Raw genomic sequence first — 21,630 nt, 5'->3', positions numbered from 1 at the left:
CACTAAGAAGTTCAAACAAAGGTGGGACCTTAGAATCTTTACTCTTTCATCATACAGCTGATGAAAGAGTAAAGATTCTGTGCATTTTCTCATTTCTGAGTAGTCTGTCCTTGAACAGTTGTACAGTGCAGCTGGGTACAATGGCCAGAACGTGTACTCTGATAATCAACAATCAAGTTCTTCTAAGTTTAAGCAGAATAAGCTTGCTCAAACTCCCATTAATTCAAACTTCTGATAACTCAATAGCTTTCAAAGCCTTCAATAGAAGTTTAACCAAATAATCTTTAAAATTCTTTTTGGCTCTAGAATGCTAAGATTGTATTTACTTGTTCATTAAACAGATTAATAATATTTTTTTCTGACTGCTTAAATCATTTAGATTCCTCATTAAAATTTCATTTTAGTGCATAAGTTTAATTGAAATTAAATTTGGTAAAATATTATGGTAAACAGCTGTAGGTTTTAAGTGAAATAGGAATAGTGACTAGATATATTTTTACCATGTTTTTGCCCCATAGTATTGCTTTAGTAATCAAGCTTTCTTTTTTTTTAACTTAAATCTTTAATTTATGAAACTATATTTCATGAGAAATTGAGCTGTCAAAAGTGCCTTAAACAGGACTTTCAAATTCACCATAATTACAGAGATACAATTTTTACTCTTGCTTGTGCCTGAAATTTTGTTTCAAGTCAGGTGTTAAGGAGAGCTTTGAAGAAGATTTTGGCGTCATATCACATTTGCGTAACTGTTATCATTATCCTATAATAAAAAAAACCCTAGCTCTTGAAATACTGGAAAGATTTTTTTTTTTGGCTGTGCCAGGTCTTAGTTGCAGCATGCGGGATCTTTTAGTTGTGGCATGTGGGATATTTTAGTTGTGGCATGTGGGATCTAGTTCCCTGACCAGGGGTGAACCTGGGCCCCCTGCATTGGGAGCGTGGAGTCTTAACCACTGGACCACCAGGGAAGTCCCTGGAAAGATTTTTAATAGTGAAAAATTCTCTTCCTTTCCATGAGCAAATGTTTTGCGTTGGTGGGGGGAGAATATTAACAGCTTTTCCCAATTAGTGGTTTTTATGCATTGTCCCAATACCATATCTAAGATTAGGCCCATTTTAATCTTGTGCTCTCTATACCGACCACATGCTATATTACTAGTAATGAACTGCTATTCATGTTGGTCCTGTCTTGCCAAGAAATTACATTATCCTCAGTATATTTAATGAGTGACTAATTCCAAGTACTTCATCTAAGAAAATCAATTTATGTATTTTTATTCAAATCTTACTTAAAATTATGTGGCATGTTCTCAGCCCTTAAAGGGTTAAACTTCATGGTATGTAGAAAACTTAGATTCAGTCTCTTGCAGGTGACAGTTGAAGTTTTATTATTCTGACTTTTAATGTTTCATGCCACTATGCCTATGTGCCCAATTAGATTTTAACTCCATTGAGAGTGGGAAGTAAGAGAATGTCTTAGAGTTGTAATATATTACTATTACAAAGATAATCTGATTGAGCATGCTGATTTTACAAGTGAGGAACTGCAGCCAAGAGAAAGGAAGTGAAATATCTGAAATCACAGAGCAAGTTAGTGGTAGGGCAAGGACTTCTGGTCACCATTTAGCATGCTTATCATGTGTTTGTTGCAGACCGGCCTTTCACGTTTGCCCATGCCTCTTCTTTCTGTTTCTTTTGGCAGAACCAAAGGGCAGAAGGAAGGGGGAAATCTATTAATAATAGATTTATTAATAATAAAAGGAAAAGAGAAGGAAAAAAGAAAACCACTGCAAACAAACTACCAAACGTGATCAAACAAGCTAGGCGTTAGCCTGGTAGTGTGTGAGGAATTGACACTTTAAATCCAAACCCTTCATCACGTGCTTCTGATGTAAATGCTGGGGTAGGAGTATGCAGGACAAAAGCCTGAGACAGATGAGAGGACTGGCACTCAGGCCACTTACGAGCTGGGAGAAAACGGTGGTTTGCTGTTCTCTAGGTAGCTGCCATGTGATCTGGGAAACACTGTCAGCCAAAATTTCTCTCTAATGAGAAAAATAACACTTAGTTCTATCAAGATGATAAATAAGAAAATGCTGTGTTCTTGGACAGCTGATGCGTTTTCATCCAGAAATTCAATGTTTGTTTTACCAGCTTTTCATGATCTGAAAGGAATAAATTGCAGAAATTTAGTCACTTTTACATACTTCCGTGTAATCTTCTTGAGATCACTCTTCACCCCATGCATACCATTCTAGACACGAAAGTGATAAATACTGTGGAAGTAAGAAGAGAAATAAATGCAGAAACTAAGCATCATGGCAAATGTAATTCTACTCAAGTTTTCTTTATCTATCTATATATATATATTTAAGTTTTACATAGTCATTGGCTTCTCCAAAAAAAAGTAACTAGATCAGTAATGATAGAGGCCTTGTCATGTAAGTAAACAATAATACATGAATGATTTTTGAATGAATGACAGAATTGAAGTGATTGGAGATGGCTGATTTAAAAGGGTGTATTACACGTTGACTGGCAACTGACAGCCTGCTATAAATGTGATTTTTTAGGTCCATAGTGGTTTTTGTTTTTAATCTGAGGCAACATTTACAAATTGAGATATTTTACATCACAAATTCAGACTTTTGTCTTCTTTTGAAAAATTAGTTAAGTCTGGCCCACACCCAGCAAGACAGAAGCGGTTGCTTTTATTTAGGAGAGAGACTGCGTGTTGGCCTCCATTCATTCACGCACTTCCTCATTCAACAAGTATTTTTTGAGTGACTACTGTATGCCAGGTATTAATCTAGTACAGGACTGAACAAAACAGTCAAAACCCCCTGCCTTCGTGGAGCTTATCTGTTACCAAGATGAGTAGGTAAAATATCTATGTTAGTGATAATTGCTAAGGTGAAAACAGTGAAAGGAAGGGAATATGGACGGTGTGCATGGGGAGTGGGATTGAAATTTTAAATAAGAGCCTCACCAAGAAGGTGACTTTAATAAAGGGTACTTGTAGAGCTTGCCACGCAGGAATCTGTAGGAAGAGAGTCCCAAGCAGAGCAACAGTAAGTGCAAAAGACCTGAGGTTGGAGCATGTCTGGAACGTTTGAGGAAGAGCAAGGAGGTTGTTTCTGTTCTGTTTTTCTTACAGCACACTGTTCCTGTATCTGTTTCAAAGATCAGTAGAGACCAAGAGGTCTTCATTTTTCAAGAACAGAAGAAAACATATCTCTTTGGGAAATAATAAATATTTCTAGGCAGTGTATCTCTGTTGAAAAGGACCACCCTAAACACAACTATGAAATAAAACAGTGGCAGCTGTGACTACGGTACAGAAATGATGCCCGAGGAAAACTTTAATGCTTGGAAAACAGGAGTACTGTTTCAACAGGCTTTGCTTTTGCATGAGCATACTGTGATGCTGCTGCAATGTGTTTATTAAGTGGGAAATTTTCTCATACATTAAAACCAGACTTAAGTTTATGAAAAAGTGTTCCTAAAGTGCATCAGGATTGTTGCCCTGCCTAGATAAAGGCATTTGCAGATAGGTATCTCAGCAAGACAAAGAACTTAGAGAACAGGTTACGTGAAAAAGTTAAATTAGTCATTTGTGATGTTTTCTGCTGCAGCTGATAAGCACACAGATATAAATAACAGTGGAATCTTTCTTATATGGAGATTAGGTTCTAAAGTCAGCACATAAAGCAAAGATTTGGGATGGTCAAAATTATTCTTGAAAATCTCTTAGAAAGATATCACAGATCTTCTCTCAATTAAGTCCCATGTAGCCGGTTTTATTTCCAATGTTGGAACCAGAACTCCATTTCCTCACATGAACTAGTCTGCCATATTATAGGAACAAAACCAAACAAAATGTTTTTTAAATGCTAGCATTCCACTCAGCACAGGGATGTGATCCACATTCCGGGAGAAAACATGTTCGTATCCCTCCTCTCACACTTACTCTAGGGCATATAGTTCCTTGAGCGTGTAACATTGCCCATACTGTGTCAGGTATTTCTTTTCTCTCCACATACAAGTAAATTCAGTGAAGATGGCATTCATTTCTATTGTATCACCTAGTTATTTGTATTTACAGTTACTCCACAAAGCAAAAGTAATAGGTAGTGCATGAAGCAGCAAGAAGTATTATTATTACTCAGTAATAGATTCCTTTTTCTCCAGAATATTGCCCCTGTTTAAAAGCTGTTTAATCACACATCAAGGCAAACAGTTAGTGGCTTTATGCAGTCTCTGTCATAGCTTACAGTGAAAATAGAATTAAAATATACCTTGCCAGTGGTGGTTAAAATACCCTTTGTTATGATAGGAGACCTAGATTTTTGAAATTCCAACTAACTCGGATACTGGTGGGAAAACATTTTGATACTAAAATCTTTTCTTTCATTTGCCCTATGCTTTCAGGTAATGGTCCATAGATCGCTGACCAAGGAATTGATTTCTGAGTTAGAGTTTAGGAAAATATATCAGATTTGTTGGTTTATATATGTTGGATTTGCTTGAATTTATTGATATCTGAGGTATTATTTTCTGCATGGTTGACCACTGAAAATAATGGGTATCTGCAAGATATTACTGAAAAAAAAAAGACAGCCCAGTAGTTAAAGTCCTTTATTTGACTTCTCATTGGAGAAAAAAATTTGAAGACCATGCCACAGATCATAATCCTCTTAAGAAAATGTTACAGAAATAAGCAGTGATAAAAGTATTTGAGGCCTGAAAAATGCTTGATAGGACGTAGTGTTTTAAAATAATTTCTAAACCATTTCAGAAGGTTCTAGAAAACATAATCACTTCCAGCCACCCCCCACCCCCAAGAAAAACCTTTTGAAACTGATTTGTGAGCTCAGTCATCCCATAGGTTTCTTAAGACACTATCTCCCATATCATACTTGTTGGATTCTAAATTATAAAGCTTGTTGGCTTCACATTGCTCTTTTTCACTTTTTTTTCCCCTTAGTTGGTAAAGTGACTAAACCAGTATTGGAGATTCCCAGCAAAAAGCAGGAGTTTACACCTGCAGTATTTCTTCTACAGTCTCTCCTTCTTCCCTTTCAAACACAACTTTACCAGGACTTTAAGAAAAGCATACATACATCTTAAGCGGAACCTCAGCAACCGTTAATTACATTGGTAGTGGGCGCTCTGGTGATCTCCTCACCCTTCTGATGCCAGTGAGGTAGAGGGTGATGGGCATACCTTGCTGTGGTACACACCAGGTGACTAGCATGGGCAGGCATCCCGCGGTCGCTCTTTTGCACACTTGTATTTTGGGGGCCAAGTTATTGTGGCAGTGCTGTAGATAGGAGGAAATTAAATTACAATATTAATTTTGGTGTGTGTGAAATATCGCCAGACTTGACACTAAATACAAAATATCCAGCCTTTATCCTAGATTTTGTGTGCATTAAAAATTCTCAGGATTAAGGTTAATTTGCAATTCTGAATCTTCTCTCATCAGTTTTCTGGAAATTTTATATATATATACCCATGAATTAGATTTTAGTATTTTATTCTTTTAATTGCTGGCTTACATATTTGTAATGTATTCTATGGTTTTTTTTTTTTTTAGGAGGAAACACAGTCATTACTAGAAAACCTGCATGTTTACCATACAAATTACTTCCTGGTTTTGAGATGTCTTCATCAGTTCACCTCTTCTCTTCCCAAGTACCCACTGGGTCGACAGGTAACCAGAACTTACTCATTTGGAATCTACAAAGTAGGAATATTAGTGGTTTTTTGCTTTGAGTTTGGTAGCATTCAGGCATCAGAATTTGAAATGGATCCAAATCTTGCAGTGAGTACGCAATCTAAATCCATTCCAGCTGTATACTTTACTCGTTATTGAAACAGTATTTTTTGTCTGATGGCCACAACTAGAAACAGCCATATGAATCCAAGTGGTGTTGCTTTCTCTCCAATGTACATGTGCTAAGGCATTTAAACTTGTTTTCTTTAACATTTCTTTGTCACTTATACTGAGAGAGCTGATCCTCCACTTTAGTGAAATGGAAAAAGGAATCTGTTTGAGACCATTTAATGGTTAACCTTGCATTACGCCCAGAGCTAAAAGGAGGCAGTTTAAGAATTTGCTCCTTGCAAAATTATGCTCTGCTGGCCTTCGTGTCATAGCATAAACCTGTGAACCACCTGTCAAGTGAATGCAATGGAAGAATTCTGTATTCCTAAATCTTTGCATCCTTAACTCAAAAGGTTTAGAGAACAAATATAAATATGTAAGAATGACTTGTTTATAAGACATTTTCTGCCATTAAACCTTTTTAGTAATCACATCATCATTTTAATAATTTTCTTATTACAAAGTGACCGGTGATATCAGCCAATCCCAATATGGTCTCATTTTGCTTTCATGTGAATGGTGTTTTATGTAAATGCCTGATCCATGTGATATATGCCAAGTCTGTTGTCATCTACAGAAAGTGGCTGTTTTTAATGACATTATTTTTTTTGACTTGACCATTTATGATTTTTCCAAACGTAGTGTGCAAACTTAGGAGATCACTTTTGATTCCTCACAAGTGTGCTGTTCACTTCCAGATCAGAGAGCTGTACTGCACGTGTTTAGAAAAGAACATACGGGATTCAGAGGAGTATGCATCGGCTTTGCAGCTGCTGAGGTAGTTTGTTTTTTTCCTTTTTTGTCTGCTCTAAGCCTGCCAATAAGTAACACCTGCCTCCAGAACTCTGCCTGCCAGGGAGTTTCATAAGTAGCCATGTTGTAGCTAATATTTGTACATGTCTTGAATTTATGTTTGTAGCTTATAGTGTTTTTAATGTAGCAACCATCCATTTCTTTGCTGGTTTTACCTTGTTTTTGAACTTTTGACTTTTTAAGTAAAATGAGTGTTTATTTAGTGAAATATTGACACTACACAGGGAGAACTTAGGTATGGATCATTTCTATCCAGCCAGCTTGCTGTCATGGTAGGGAAGGTGGTCATGGAAAGCAAGCTCACGTGGCCCTGACCTGGTTGGGCAGAGGAGCAGCGTCACTGGGTGAAATGCATCCTGTGAAGGAGGCCACGGCTGATGCCTTCTCCCACCTGAGCTGGCTCTATCCACATTAATTTAATATTGGCTAAGTCATAAATTATTTGTCTAATATTATATGAATAAATAAGATATCTTGGTGTTATCAGATATCAAAGATCACTTACTATCCCTGACAAATTTACCTTTTAAAGTTATAATTATTTGTTTTCCTTGGCTTTACTTCTTATATGTATGGTGACTTCTTAGTCTTTCATAAAAATAATGACCACGTGGATAGTGAGATAAGGGAAATCAAGTGGAGTTAAGTTTCTGAACACAGTCTTATAATTTTCTTCAGTGGATATAAATGCTTATATGAAAATATCATAAAAAAGTCTGAGAACTGAATATTTATTAAGTCTTGGCTTCCCCTGGGCCCACAAGAAAAGAACAGATGGGCACAGTAGGAGGAAAATTCACATTAAAAGCACTTTAAGTCCGGAGACTTAATAATACAAATGTTAGTAATCTAGCAGGTGCAGTTTAAGATAGGAAACTAATTTTATGCTATCTGGAAAAATAACTCCTCATGGAAACTAGATTGCCACTGAAAAGCTATGTTTTATTTCATTTTTTTAAATGCCAGTAACAGATTTCTATGTATTTATATACTTCAACTGGAATGTTTCTGAGACTTCTTTTGTTTTCTATTCAAGTCAACATACTTATCTCAAACACCCAGTTGATTCTTGCTGGGTTTCCTCTTTAACCTTCGTGATTAGTAATTGCCTTCCTTTTCCAGTTGGGTATTTCCAAATTTGCAGATTTCTTTGTCAGAGAGGGACTTGTTCTTCTCCTTCTGCATCTCCCTGGCACTGGCAATCTTGGGGTTCAAGTCAGGGATCAAGAATGCCAGTTCCAAATTAGGGTAAGGAAATGTGAGCAATAATAGTAATGGTATGCACTATTGAACAGTAGTAACCAGGGTTTATGAAGGCTTGCTGTGTGCCACGCTGTGTTGGGCACTTTCAGTACATTTTCCTGAGTAGTACTGAGTCTAATACTCATTGCACATTTGTGGCAGACACTGTTAGCCACACTTTACAGCTGAGGAATCTGAAGCATAGAGAGGGTTTAAGTGATTTGCCTGAGATCTCATAGTTGTTGATGGAACCAGGATTCTAATCCAGGTCTGACTTCAAAGCTGTTATACTTTCCACTGTTCTTTGCTAAGCTCTAAAATAGGGATGTGGGGATCTGAGTAAAGCAGAAGCAATGAACAGAAAGCAAAGTTTCTGTCATTTTGCTAAGCTGAGGTCAGAAACATAGGAATATTAAAAACACTAAGGATCAAATATACAATAGCTGCTACAGCAAGGGCAGGCAAGAGTCTGGAAACTACGAGAGAGAAAGGAATCTGGCATCCTCCAAACTAGAATTCTTCTTTTTCCCTTTGTACAGATTAGATGTGGAGAAAAAGTCAGGGACACTCATCAGTTTAGGCATTCTAAGTAGGAAATATCTGAATTTAGGAAACCAGACATTCTTGTCTTCTGTCGTCAAATAATTGAAGTCATAAGAGAAAATAAGGTTAAAATGATCACTGAATGTTACTTTGGAAAGAAAAACTAAGGTACTGTTAGAAACATAGTCTAGTAACATTTCCAATTTGAAATTTTTGTTAAGAAGTACTTTAATGGCAATATTTCTCTTGAAAAATCCATTTTATCTGGAAACTGACATGTTTAAATAACCATAGATCTACTTGTTGAAATATTTTTTGACCATTAAAAAGTACTTAATTCCTAACATTTGTGTGGAACCACAAAAGACCCTGAAGAACCAAAACAGTTTTGAGGAAGAACACAGGTGGAGGCATCATGCTTCCTGATTTCAGACTACATTACAGAGCTATAGTAATCAAAACAGTATGATATTGGCATGAAAACAGACACATAGATGAATGGAGCAGAATAGAGAACCCAGAAGTAAACCCATGTTTACATGGGCAATTAATTTATGACAGAGGAGCCAAGAATATACGATGGGGAAAGGACAGTCTTCAATAAATGGTGTTGGGAAAACTGGACCACTATATTCCACCATACGTAAAAATCAACTCAAAATGGATTAAAGACTTGAACATAGAGTTGAAATCATAAAACTAGAAGAAAACATAAGTGGTAAGGTCCTTGACATTGGTCTCGGCAGTGTTTTTTTGGCTTTGACACCAAAAGCAAAGGCAAAAAAGCAAAAGTAAACAAGTGGGACTACATCAAACTAAAAAGCTTCTGCACAGTTAAAGAAACCATCAACAAAATGAAAAGGCATCCTACAGAATGGGAGAAAATATTTGTAAATCATATATCTGATGAGGGGTTAATATCTAAATTATATAGAGAACTCACACAACACAATAGAAAAAAAAATCTGATGAAAAAATGAGCAGAGGATATGAATAGACATTTCTCCAAAGAGGACATACAGATGGCCAACAGGTACATGAAAAGGTGCTAAACATCATTAATCATCAAGGAAATGCAAATCAAAACCACAATAAGATATTGCCTGTCAGAATGGCTATCATCAAAAAGACAAGAAATAACAAGTGTTGGACTTCCCTGGTGGCGCAGTAGTTAAGAATCTGCCTGCCAATGCAGGGACACGGGTTCAAGCCCTGGTCCGGGAAGATCCCACATGCCACGGAGCAACTAAGCCCGTGCGCCATAGCTACTGAGCCTGCGCTCTAGGGTGTGCGAGCCACAGCTACTGAGGCCACGTGCCGCAACTACTGAAGCCTGCACGCCTAGAGCCCAAGCTCCGAAATGAGAAGCTATTGCAGTGAGAAGCCCATGCACCACAACGAAGAGAAGCCCCCGCTCGCCACATCTAGAGAAAGCCAGTGCGCAGCAATGAAGACCCAACAACGAAGACCCAACGCAGCCAAAAATAAATAGGTAAATAATTTTTTTTAAAACAAACAGAAAAACAAGTGTTGATGAGGGTGTGGAGAAAAGGGAACCCTTGTACCCAGTTGTTCAGAATGTAAATTGGTGCAGCCACCATGGAAGACAGTGTGGAGGTTCCTCAAAAAATTAAAAATAGAGCTACTTTATGACCCAGCAATCCCACTTCTGGGTATTTATCAGAAGGAAACAAAAGCACTAACTCAAAAGGATATCTGTACCCCTGTGTTTATTACAACATTGTTTACAATAGCCAAGACATGGAAGCAACCTAAGTGTCCATCAATGGATGAATGGATAAGGAAGATATGTGTGTGTGTGTGTATGTGTGTGTGTGTGTGTATGTGTGTATTATTCAGAAATAAAAAGAGGGAAATCCTGCCATAACACTGAACTCATAGATACAGAGGACAGATTGGTGGTTGCCAGAGGTGGGGGGGTGGGCAAAATTGGTGGTGATCAAAAGGTGCAGACTTCCAGTTGTAAAATAAAGAAACCCTGGGAATGTAATGTACAGCAGGGTGACTGTAGTCAATAATATTGTATCGTGTATTTGAGAGTTGCTAAGAGAGTAGATCTTAAAAGTTCTCATCAAAAGAAACAAAAATTGTAACTACATGAGTTGACAGATGTTAACTAGACTTATTGTGGTGATCATTTCACAAAATATACATATATTGTATTGTATACCAGTAACTAATGTGTTATATGTCAGTTATATCTCAATTAAGAAATATTTACAAGGAACTTGTAATAATGTTGAAAAATGTCAAGTATTCATGAGTGGAAAAAGACCTATAGAATTTTATATCACAGTTATTTAAAAATGTAGGCAGCAGACACTGATGTGTGGAGAGCATGCATTTTTCTTTTTTTTAACTTTTTTGGCTGCGTCAGGTCTTCATTGTGGCATGTGGGGATCTTTGTTGCGGCACACGGGCTCTTTCTGTTGCGGCGCGCAGGCTTCTCACTAGCTGTGGTGTGTGGGCTTTCTCTCTCTAGTTGTGGCGCACGGGTTCCAGGGTACTTGGGCTCTGTAGTTGTGGCGTGTGGGTTCCAGAGCGTGTGGGCTTTGTAGTTTGCCTCACGCAGGCGCTCTAGTTGAGGCACGTGGGCTCAGTAGTTGTGGCGTGTGGGCTCAGTTGCACCATGGCATGAGAGCATGCATTTATAATATGTCATAATCTGACATGAGTACAAGGGTCCTGCATGTCTTCCATAACCTTTGCTCTCTCAGTCAACTCTTGGAGCATGAAGACTACATTCTTTTATAGGATATGAGTTGGTTAATTTTCACTCAACTGCGTGTCATTAATATAAGGGTATATTTAAGTTAAAACACCATTTGGGGACAGAACGTGGTAAAAATTACGCTGAGCATTGAGCTGGGAGAGTGGCTTTTCCTCGTCAGGCATGAAAGACATTAAGAGGAAACATTGATCTGTTTTCTATTGGAGAAAATTTCTAGACAGCCACCTAAAAATCCAACACTAGACAGAGAATTTTTAAAATTTGAAAAACCATGCTTCAGTAATAAGGTTTTATGGGTTGACAGAAATCATAAAGTCCTCAACTTATAGGCCCATGAGAGCTCAGCTGGACTGAAGCACACTGCCCTCTGCCAGCAGTACCAGTGGAGCGCCACAGCAATGATTCTTAGATTGGGGGTAATGAAAAGTGTGCCCCTCTTCTTAGGAGAATTTACTGTGCCCCCCACCCTGTCAACTGAAAATCCCTCATCTAGAGTTATCCCATTGTTTTTCCCCAATAAGGAAACCAAAGCCAGAACCGTTGAGTGACTTTTCTGCAGTTGGCAGAGCTGGAATTTAAGTCCGAATCTTCAAACAAAGTTCAGTCAGTTTTTCAGCCCTATTCCAATTATTCGAGAGGTAGTATAAAAAGAAATTTATATGGGTTTGTGGCCAGTAGTCCATGATAAGAGCATACCCAAAATTTTATTTTATTATTTTTATTTATTTTTGTTTTGTTTTTGCGGTATGAGGGCCTCTCACTGTTGTGGCCTCTCCCGTTGTGGAGCACAGGCTCCGGACGCGCAGGCTCAGCGGCCATGGCTCACGGGCCCCCACTGTGCCACCAGGGAAGCCCCCCAAATTTTAAAATGAGCCAGCAGAGCAAGCTTCTGTGGCCTCAGACCCCCTCCCATCTTGACACTAGTCATCTTGGCACAGTGTGCAGGCATGTATATGAAAGGAGCCACAGTGTCTAGTCTGCTTATCCCAAGAGCAACGTTATGAGCTTGCCATAGAAACACATTTGTAAATTGAAGTTGAGTGATAGCTGAGGGAATTTACTTTAGGCTGAAAGAGATTATTCTAATTCCTGAATAAGACTTTTGAGTTAAACAGTAATATATTAGCAGGTCAGCTCAGCTTTCATTGAGTTAAGAAAACATGACTCAAGTAATAATATTAACATTTGATCACTTTAGCTTAGTTCAAAGAGGCTAGAGATTTAGAGTCTAAATAATGCATTGTTTCTTGACTTTGCAGATCAAATTTTGATGATATTTAAAGATCTTGTTATGAAAAATGACACAGCTCCACAGTATATGAGGTGCTTCCTAAATAGCAATAATCTAACTTTTGATGATCAAGATTTATCCATGTGGAAGCTATGTGAGACTGCACCACTAAAATATGATTTCTTTTAGAACAGGGATTGCTAATCCTGAATTTGCATCATATCAGGCCCTCCACAATTTTCTGTGTGCTGGTGGTAAAATCAAACAGCTGAATTGTTGAAGCTCATTTGAAAGCAGAAGATGCTGAGTGGCACTGTTTTTGGAGTAATGGTTTTCAGGCTTTGGTGTACATAAGAATCAGTCGAGGTATTAAATGTATAGATTTCTACCCTCCCCACAAAGATTCTGATCTGACTGCTGGGCGCTTGGGTGTGGTGGTCAGCAGGAATCTGCATTTAAGAAGCACTTCACCACATTTGGACAGGTGGTCTAGGGACCACACTTTGAGAAACGCTGTTCTAGAAAATAAAGGGGAATAAAAAAGGGGTACAAAATTGAGGGAAAAAAATGAAGCCATCAAAGAAAAAGAAGCTGGATGGCTTTAGGCAGTTGATCTCAAATTAGTTCCAAAACTAGACTAAGGTATTCCACTGCTAATAGTGAACAATGGTTTTTATCTCAATAAACAGAAACAAGATCTGCATTTGTATTTTGTTTTTCTTTATTAAAAATTTAGTGTGTACTGCCACTTTTTTGCTTGTAAAATGAACAGGTAGCTAAGAAATATTAATTTAAAAAAATCAGAAATTGCTGATCAAACTGAGTTTGACAACTTTATTTCTTCTGAACTCAGGATTGTACTTGTAGTACATCAATAAAATAGGTATATATTTTATGTTTCTAAAGTTGTCTCTAACCATATGGTAGAGTTAACTGGATTCATTTTGACATACTAAAAAGAGCATGGTGTTCCACAAAGGGCCCCGTGACTTTCAGGTGCTCCCCTACATGAGCCAATTTGAAAATAGAGAAATTATTCTTCACATTAGGTCATGAAATTCTTTTTCAGTGCATGGCCATTGCCTTGTTCATCCATTAAAAAAAATGTTTTTTTAATACTTGATAACGTGGAGTCACTGACTGATGACAAAGATGACACAGTGTGGGGTCCTTACCCACACTGAATTTTGGCCAAGTGGGAGATTAAGGTGGATAAGTAGACAGGCAGGTAGACTACAGAGTAATAAGTGCTGTGCTGGGTGAGGTCTAGGGCACTAAGAAACTAATAGACTGGACAGTTAACCTCTGTTTGGGAGGTCGAACAGTTTCTTGGAGGAAGTGGCGTCTGATATGAAATATCAAGGTTAAAAGGAATTATGCATATTTTTGGTTTCTATTTCACTTGTTAGGATCATATGTGATTACTTTGTTGTGTTGTCTTGGAAGAAGACAGTCTCTGTGAATGTTTCTTTTGTAAGCCTTTTTGTTTTGCTTTCTTCTAGTCTTTGTTGATATATTTGCAGGTTTGAGTGTTTGAATATTTTTTGAAGCTGTTTTATACTGGTAGTATCTGTTTAGAACTTGAGAACTTATTATTCGGAAGATCTTTGTATTAGCCATGGATTGGCCAGTTTCTCCTTCTAGCCTGTTCTCAATCAGACGTTTATATAATCAGTACTTAACCAGAAGTTGTTGCCTTTCTGCATGATGAAGCAGAACACTCATTGCCCTGCAGGATGATTGCTTTTAAATGGTTGCTAAATGATTCTCTTTCTGTCTTAGTTAAGGAAACTTTTTTTAAAAATAACAACCTATAAAGCTTTCAACACATGAAGTATCACAGTCTGTTTTGAACCATTTACGCAAAAGTGATATAATCACTTAATCAAGTTGGTTAAAGATAATAGCTTTTTCAGCATTAATGAAACGTGTCTTAGACGCGTTTGTTTTTCCTTTCTCTTTAAAGTAGTCCAGCGTGCTGGCTTTCAAACTTTTAGACTTTGGTACAGTTTGTTCTCTGTATCTGCAGGTTCCACATCCATGGATTCAACCAACCACAGATTGAAAATATTAAAAAAAAAAAAAATTCCAAGAAGTTCTAAAAAGCAGGAAAAAAAGCATGTGAATTTGCTATGCACTGGCAACTATTTACATAGTATTTATATTGTATTTGCAATTATGTGCATAGCATTTACACTGTATTAGATATTATAAGTAATCTAGAGATGATTTAAAGTATCTGGGAGGATATGCGTAGGTTATGTGCAAATATTATACCATTTAATGTAAGGGACTTGAGCATCCTCGGATATTTGTATCTTCAGGGGTCCTGGAACCGATCCCGCATAGATACCGCGGGACAACTGTATTTACTTTTCAATTTTATTCTATTTCTTTTAAAGTAAATGCTAGATGGAATCCACCAAAATTTGAAAGCATTGTCACACTATCTCCAGTTTCTCTCCTCTCTTCTCTCTTTAGCTGATTTGGTTTGTCCACTCTAGCAATATACTTTGATCAGTGTCACCGGCAACCCTCATGTTGCTAAGTGTTTTAAACGATCAATTCTGTCTTCATTTGCACTAACCTATTATCAGCATCTAACACAGTTCATCACTGTTTCCTTAATGACTTCGAGGGCCTAGATTCTCTTGGTTTTCCTCTTACCTCAGTGCATGTTCCTCCCCCTCAGTCTTTGGTAATTTCTCTTCTCCCTGACATCCTAACATTATAGTGCCCCAGGGCTTAATCAAGAGCCCACACTTTTCTCCTGAGTGCCAGACTCTTATGTCCATCTACCTGTTGACACCTCCACTTGGATATCTGATATACAGCTCATAGTTAACATGTTCAAAATTGAATGCCTGATCTTCTCCTGAAACCTAGAATCTTCCTGCAGTCTCCCTATCCTTCCAATTGTTCAAAGCCAAAAACTTGGGTTCTGCCTTCAAAATATTTCAAGAACCAAACCTCTTCTTGCCACCTTCCCTCACTGGTACCACCATTGTCCAAGGCACCGTCACCTCTCATCTGGATTATTGCCATCACCTCCTAACTGGCTTCCTTGCTTCCACATATGCTCCCTTACAGGTTTTTCTCAAAATAGCAGTCAAAATAATCCTATTAAAATATGTCAGATAATGTCACTCCTTTGCTCAAAACTCCCGTTTTCACTCAGGGTAAAACCAGCATCTATACAATGACCATACATGATCTAGCCCTTCATTCCCTCTCTCTGATTTCATTGCCTATCACTCGGTCTCGACTTCCACTTGTGTAACCTCAGCCTCCTTGTTTTTTTGCACAGGCCAGACATATACCCACCGTAGGGCCTTTGCATGCATTGTTTTCTCTCAGGAAAAGTACGTTCTTGTATGGCTCTCTTACCTCCTTCACATGTTTGATCAAATGTCATCTCAGTGAGGCCTAATAACTATTTTAAAATTGAAACCTACCTGCCCTCAAACCCTCCCCCCAACTCTGCTCAATATTTTTTCATAATACCAATTTTTAACATATATAGTAATATGAGATAGTGTTTGTTATCTCTGCACCACCCCCCAGCCCAGCTAGAATGTCAGTTTCATGAGGACAGGAGGTTTTTTTGTTTGTTTGTTTTTTTCCCCTGGTACGCGGGCCTCTCACCGTTGTGGCCTCTCCCGTTGCGGAGCACAGGCTCCGGACGTGCAGGCCCAGCGGCCATGGCTCACGGGCGCAGCCGCTCCGCGGCATGTGGGATCTTCCTGGACCGGGGCACGAACCTGTGTCCCCTGCATCGGCAGGCGGACTCTCAACCACTGCGCCACCAGGGAAGCCCAGGACAGGGTTTTTTGATTCACTGAGGTGTATCTTAAATGCCCAGAACCATGCCTGGTATTAGTAAGTATTCAGTAAATGTTTATTGAATGACTGACTGACTGAATGAATGAATGGTTTCTTGACTAATAATGGTTGAAACCTATTTTGAAAACCCAGTTTGAAAAATGCTGGTCTGGTGGCTAGACTCAATCCTAATTTTCTTCTTTTTTTTGGCTGCATTCGGTCTTCGTTGCTGCGCATGGGCTTTCTCTAGTTGCGGTGAGCAGGGGCTACTCTTCCTTGCGGTGTGCGGGCTTCTCATTGTGGTGGCTTCTCTTGTTGGGGAGCACGGGCTCTAGGTGTGCAGGCTCCACCAGTTGTGGCACATGGGCTCAGTAGTTGCGGCTCATGGTCTCTAGAGCGCGGGCTCAGTAGTTGTGGCGCACGGGCTTTTTTGCTCCGTGGCACGTGGGGTCTTCCCGGACCAGGGCTCGAACCCGTGTCCCCTGCATTGGCAGGCAGATTCTTAACACTGTGCCACCAGGAAAGTCCCTCAATCCTTAATTTTCTATTTGGGCTGCTATATGTAACAAACTTTGGGGAGATAAAATTAATTTTTATTTTTTAGTCATTTTTAGTTAATTTTGTTCAGTTAGGTGTGGTTTGTCCAAAGTGCTTGCTGGAGTCACTCTAACAGTAATCTAAATGAAAACATAACAGTACTTTTCTGACATTACCCCTTGTGTTATATAACTTTGAAAGCCAGTCATCCACTGTTGGCAGTTTGTACTTTCAGATTTTTTTTGCAGGCACAAACATATATTAAATCATACTATACAGTGTTCCACAATTTGCATTTTTGTTTTTTGGATTTGTCTGATTGGTTTTTGTCATGGTAGTTTATTTGTTTTGCTCCTAATATTCTACCATGGACATTGTGTCTTGAGATGCACTATAAGATCATCGGTAAGAGCACGGATGCCCAGCCAGACTGGGTTCAAATCCCAGCTTTGCCAACCAGACTCTGGGCAAGTTACTTGAGTCTTCTGTGCCTCTGTTTTCTCATCTCTTAACATGGGAATAATAATAGTATCTCATCATACAGTGTTGTGGAGATAAAATGACGCCTGGTATACATACCTGTGCGTAGAAATATTAGCTGTCATCACTTGTATTACTTCATTATTTATCCCCACTATGTAGTATCCCTTGTTTTGAAAGTGTAACACTTTAATTAGTCACTTGTTTGATATATGTTTAGGTTGTTTCTAATTCTCTATTGTTACAAACAGTAATCACTGAGGGTGAGTTTGTGTTTGCACGTTAGTATATTTATTTCCACAAAATAAGTACATAGACTTTCTGAGTCTAAAATATAAACACTATTGTACACTTGCACCAACAATGTATCAGTATTTATTTCCCTGTACTCTTGCTGATGCTGGATGTTACCAGACTTAAATAGTTTTCTTTTTTTCTTCTAGTAGTTCATGATTGATGGACTGGTTCTTTCCCCTCCCCAACATTTTTATTCTTTCTGAAATATATTGAGGTAATGATCTGTTTTTTTTCAAACTAGTTATTTCCAGTACTCCCCATCTCTTCCCCACTGATTTGAAGTGGTGCCTTTGTGTCATGTACCAAATTCTCATATATACCTTGATCTCTTTCTAGATTCTTATTTCCTTCTATCGTCCTGTCTGTTCCTATACAAAGTACCATCTGATTTTAATCACTGTAGCGTATACCTTTTGATATATTAATAGCCCCACTCACTACATACACTCAAGTATACACACTTTGTTCCTGTTTTAGGAACAATTATTTTTCCAGATTAATTTCAGAGTGATTTTTTTTGGCTTTTAAAAAATGCCCACTGGAATTTTGTTTCAAAAAGTATTAAATTTTGGATTAATTTGGAGTGAATTTATATCTTTACAGTATTGAGAGTTAGAACTTAAAATGTCTATTCAGGGCTTTCATTTTTTTGCTATGTCTTACACGTTTGTCATAATATTCTATAGTTTTTGTTTGTTTGTTTGTTTGTTTTGCGGTACACGGGCCTCTCACTGTTGTGGCCTCTCCCGTTGCGGAGCACAGGCTCCGGACGCGCAGGCTCAGCGGCCATGGCTCACAGGCCCAGCCGCTCCGAGGCATGTGGGATCTTCCCGGACCGGGGCACGAACCCGTGTCCCCTGCATCGGCAGTGCATTGGCAGGCGGACTCTCAACCGCTGCGCCACCAGGGAAGCCCTATTCTATAGTTTTTGTTGCCATTTTGAACATGCTCTTTTTTCCATAGTTTAATGTTAAGACATTGATTACATGTAACTGTAAGGTATTGACGTGTGTGTACATATACACACACATATGTATTTGCCTTATATGCACCCACCCTTTACACTCTTTAATACTTCTGTAGCTTTCTTAGACTTTCTAACCTTACCGTTGTATCCTGTGCAAATAATAAATTTCATCTTCCTTTCTGATGTTTGTACCACTTGCTTCATTTTTGTTGTTGTAGAATAGATTCTAGAATGATGCTGAATAATAGTGATGATAGCAGGCATCTTTGTTAGTTCTTTGTGTAAATATATATAATTTAATTGAAAAATTTCAATTAATGACTTTTTTGGGTTCACATTATTTGCTCTAATCAACCTTACTTCAAGTCTTGTTTTATATTAAACCTGAGAGTACTTGGGAACGAATAAGGTCTTTTGTTACTCTGGAAACAATAAGAACATAGTTTTTGGCTAAGAATAAAAAGAGTAATAACTGTCTGAATCCCTGGAAGTTTATACCTGAGATGAAAGAGCTACCCCTTCCAATCAAATGCCACGTTAAAAATTATGACTGGTAAAGTTAGATTTCAAAATTATGTGACATAATGCCATTTTTTATTGCATCCTGAAAATGAATAATAGGCTGGGCTTTGCCCTCCTCAATATTCAGTTCTGTAAGCTGCAAAGAGATGTGAGGTGTGGCTGCCTGTGGCCTGGGGAGCTAGTCCTCAGGGTGCTGCTCTTGCAGGTTAGACCTCCTCTAGCGTTTCCTCAGCCTCTGCCCTTACAGCAAGCCAGTGCCTGGGATTCCTTGGAGCCTGGAAATGCTGATCTAGTCTGAGTAGGGCTTAAGTTCACGTATGACAGATTGTTCAGCCGTATCTGACTTCGAGTTAACTCTCTTCTCTTAATAGTTTGACTCCATCTGGGCAATAGAAAGCCAGAAATTTAAAATAATCTCAAATGTAATCAAGAATTAAATGTGTTGGCTTCATTGTCTTTGACATGTTTGTTAGCTGCCCTTCATTCACAGATAAAGATTACACTTTGGATAATTATTTCACTGTTGTAGAAAGAGGAAGAGAAGATTTTATATTCTTAAAACTAGGGAAAAGTTTACTTTTTTGTCCACCCCTGCCAGTTTCTGTATTTATTGGTTGTGTGACTGTTTTGTTCGTTTGCTTTTGTTCTGGGTCTTTTTTTTTTTGATTTTTGTTTTTGGTTTGGGTTTAAATTTTAGTTGAAGTAACCAGCTTAATTTTGAGGTAATCATAGTCTACTTAGCTTCATTTTTTTCTCTAACTTAGTAATAATAGTATTTTCCCCAAATTTTTTACTATGAAAAATGTCAAACATAAGATAGTTTTCTTACCGAATGACCCATATTCTGGATTTGGCCGATTGTTTTCTTTCATGATTAATGTAAGAACTTTTAATCATTGTACTTTCATCTGTTACTGAATATGATCTTAGGGGAGAGATCCTATAAGTAATGACCCTGAAAACAGGATCTTAATTTTAGAATATCTGTGTTCATTTTCCATGTCTAACAAAGATTTCCTCTGTGGCCTTGAAGGAATTACAGAATCATTCTACCTATGCTATATAGAACAAGCAGAATTGCCTACTAGTTTTAAAGTTCAGTGGATTTACTGATTGGTGTTAACAAAGCCCATAGAAGATATAAAGCCTAGCTAAAATAATAAAGAAATCACTGATAATACTTTTTTGGTCATTTCAAACAGGTTTCATTTAGCATGAGTGTTACATCCTCAGCAGACGTTTCTTGTCTCTTATTTATGTTTAGATCTGAAGGAAAGGGAAACTAACCTTAAATGCCTGCTGTGTGGTAAAAGCACTGTGCTCATTCAAATGCATCTTCTTATTGAATTCTTAAGCTTCCATCTGCCTTGTGAAATAGGTGAGTTCCTAGTTCCATTTCACAGGCAAGGAATCCAAAGATCAAAGATGTTTAGTAAAGTGTTCTATGTTACAAACATAGTAAGTGCCAGAACCAGGCTATGAACCCAGATTGTAAACTTTCCAAGTTGAGCTTTATCATGAGAACTCTTCTGAATACTTCTGAATATCACATACATTGAGGAAAGTCTCCCCCCAAAAAGTTGGTAGCTACCCATGAAGCATTTTATACCATCTTCTTCTGACCAGAAACATTTAAAATGTAGACAGTGTTTTTTAAGTACATGAATTTTCCAGTTATATTACATCTCCTGTCACTGATTCTGTTCTAGGATGTTGGCAAAGGATGAACTGATGGCCATGCTTCAGAAATGTTTCAAGGTTTTTAAGTCCTCTTCTGAAAAGCAGCTTGGCAACACAGCAAAGAGAATAGAGGAGTTCCTGGCCCAGTTTCAGAGCCTCGATGGTGAGAATATAATATCTGGCCAATTCTACTGGCTATGACAGTCATTTAACTATAAAATAACATGGAAAACCCCACGTTCTGATGTGTTGAGAGATGAAGAGGTAACGTAGTTTGTGATCAGTCAGTATACCAAGCCTCAGAATAGCACAACGTGACAACTAAGCCAAATGGTTCTCTTCCAGATTTGGTTTAAACAATGAAAACTATCAGATGGGCAGGAAAGAAATTTCTTTCTCCAGATAGACAGTTTTGAGGACTTACCTTAGGGGAGAAAACAAAAAAGGGCAGCAAAAAGAAATCAAAAAGATTGGAGAGAGTAGCAGGGCATCATAATTAAGGACTCCTTTTAGATGTTTTTCTTAAGCATTTCATCAAGTTCTTTATAGATTTCAAAAACACTGCATAAATTATTTGTAAGCCTGAAAATTAATAGCTGTGAACTGCTTTCACAGCAGCGAGGCTCATTGGCATGCTGATTACAAAAATATGCATGAGGTTTGCTTCAATCAGGTTTACAAAGCTTGAATCTTTCAGTCCTCAATGAACTGCGGCAGCCTGGCATTCCCCAGTGTTGGAGGAGGGCACAGTTTCCTTTACCTTGCGTGACCTGCACAGGATTCGCCGTTTGCCGAACGCTGGGATGCCTGCCTGTGCACAGGCAGCCTGTTCAGCGCTCCGATGCTCCAGGACT

At 38.2% G+C, this 21,630-nt stretch overlaps 1 protein-coding gene across 8 annotated transcripts in view; it reads left to right on the top strand.

Moving 5' to 3' along the window:
* ORC3 (origin recognition complex subunit 3) overlaps positions 1-21,630 on the top strand; it is a 60,991-nt gene that overhangs the window by 27,003 nt on the left and 12,358 nt on the right. For all 8 annotated transcript variants that reach the window (XM_027090833.1, XM_027090823.1, XM_027090844.1 and 5 more), the window contains 3 exons: positions 5,600-5,716; positions 6,589-6,668; positions 20,806-20,939. In XM_027090833.1, coding sequence (XP_026946634.1) covers positions 5,600-5,716; positions 6,589-6,668; positions 20,806-20,939 — 331 coding nt within the window. The remainder of the gene's footprint in view (positions 1-5,599; positions 5,717-6,588; positions 6,669-20,805; positions 20,940-21,630) is intronic.

The sequence above is a fragment of the Aethalodelphis obliquidens genome, unplaced genomic scaffold, assembly GCF_003676395.1.
Source record: "Aethalodelphis obliquidens isolate GAN/ISIS:26980383/991018 unplaced genomic scaffold, ASM367639v1 scaffold3, whole genome shotgun sequence".
In the NCBI taxonomy this organism is placed as follows: Eukaryota; Metazoa; Chordata; class Mammalia; order Artiodactyla; family Delphinidae; genus Aethalodelphis; species Aethalodelphis obliquidens.
The sequence above is the reverse complement of the archived record's forward strand: the minus strand, read 5'-3'. Positions and strand labels throughout refer to the sequence as shown.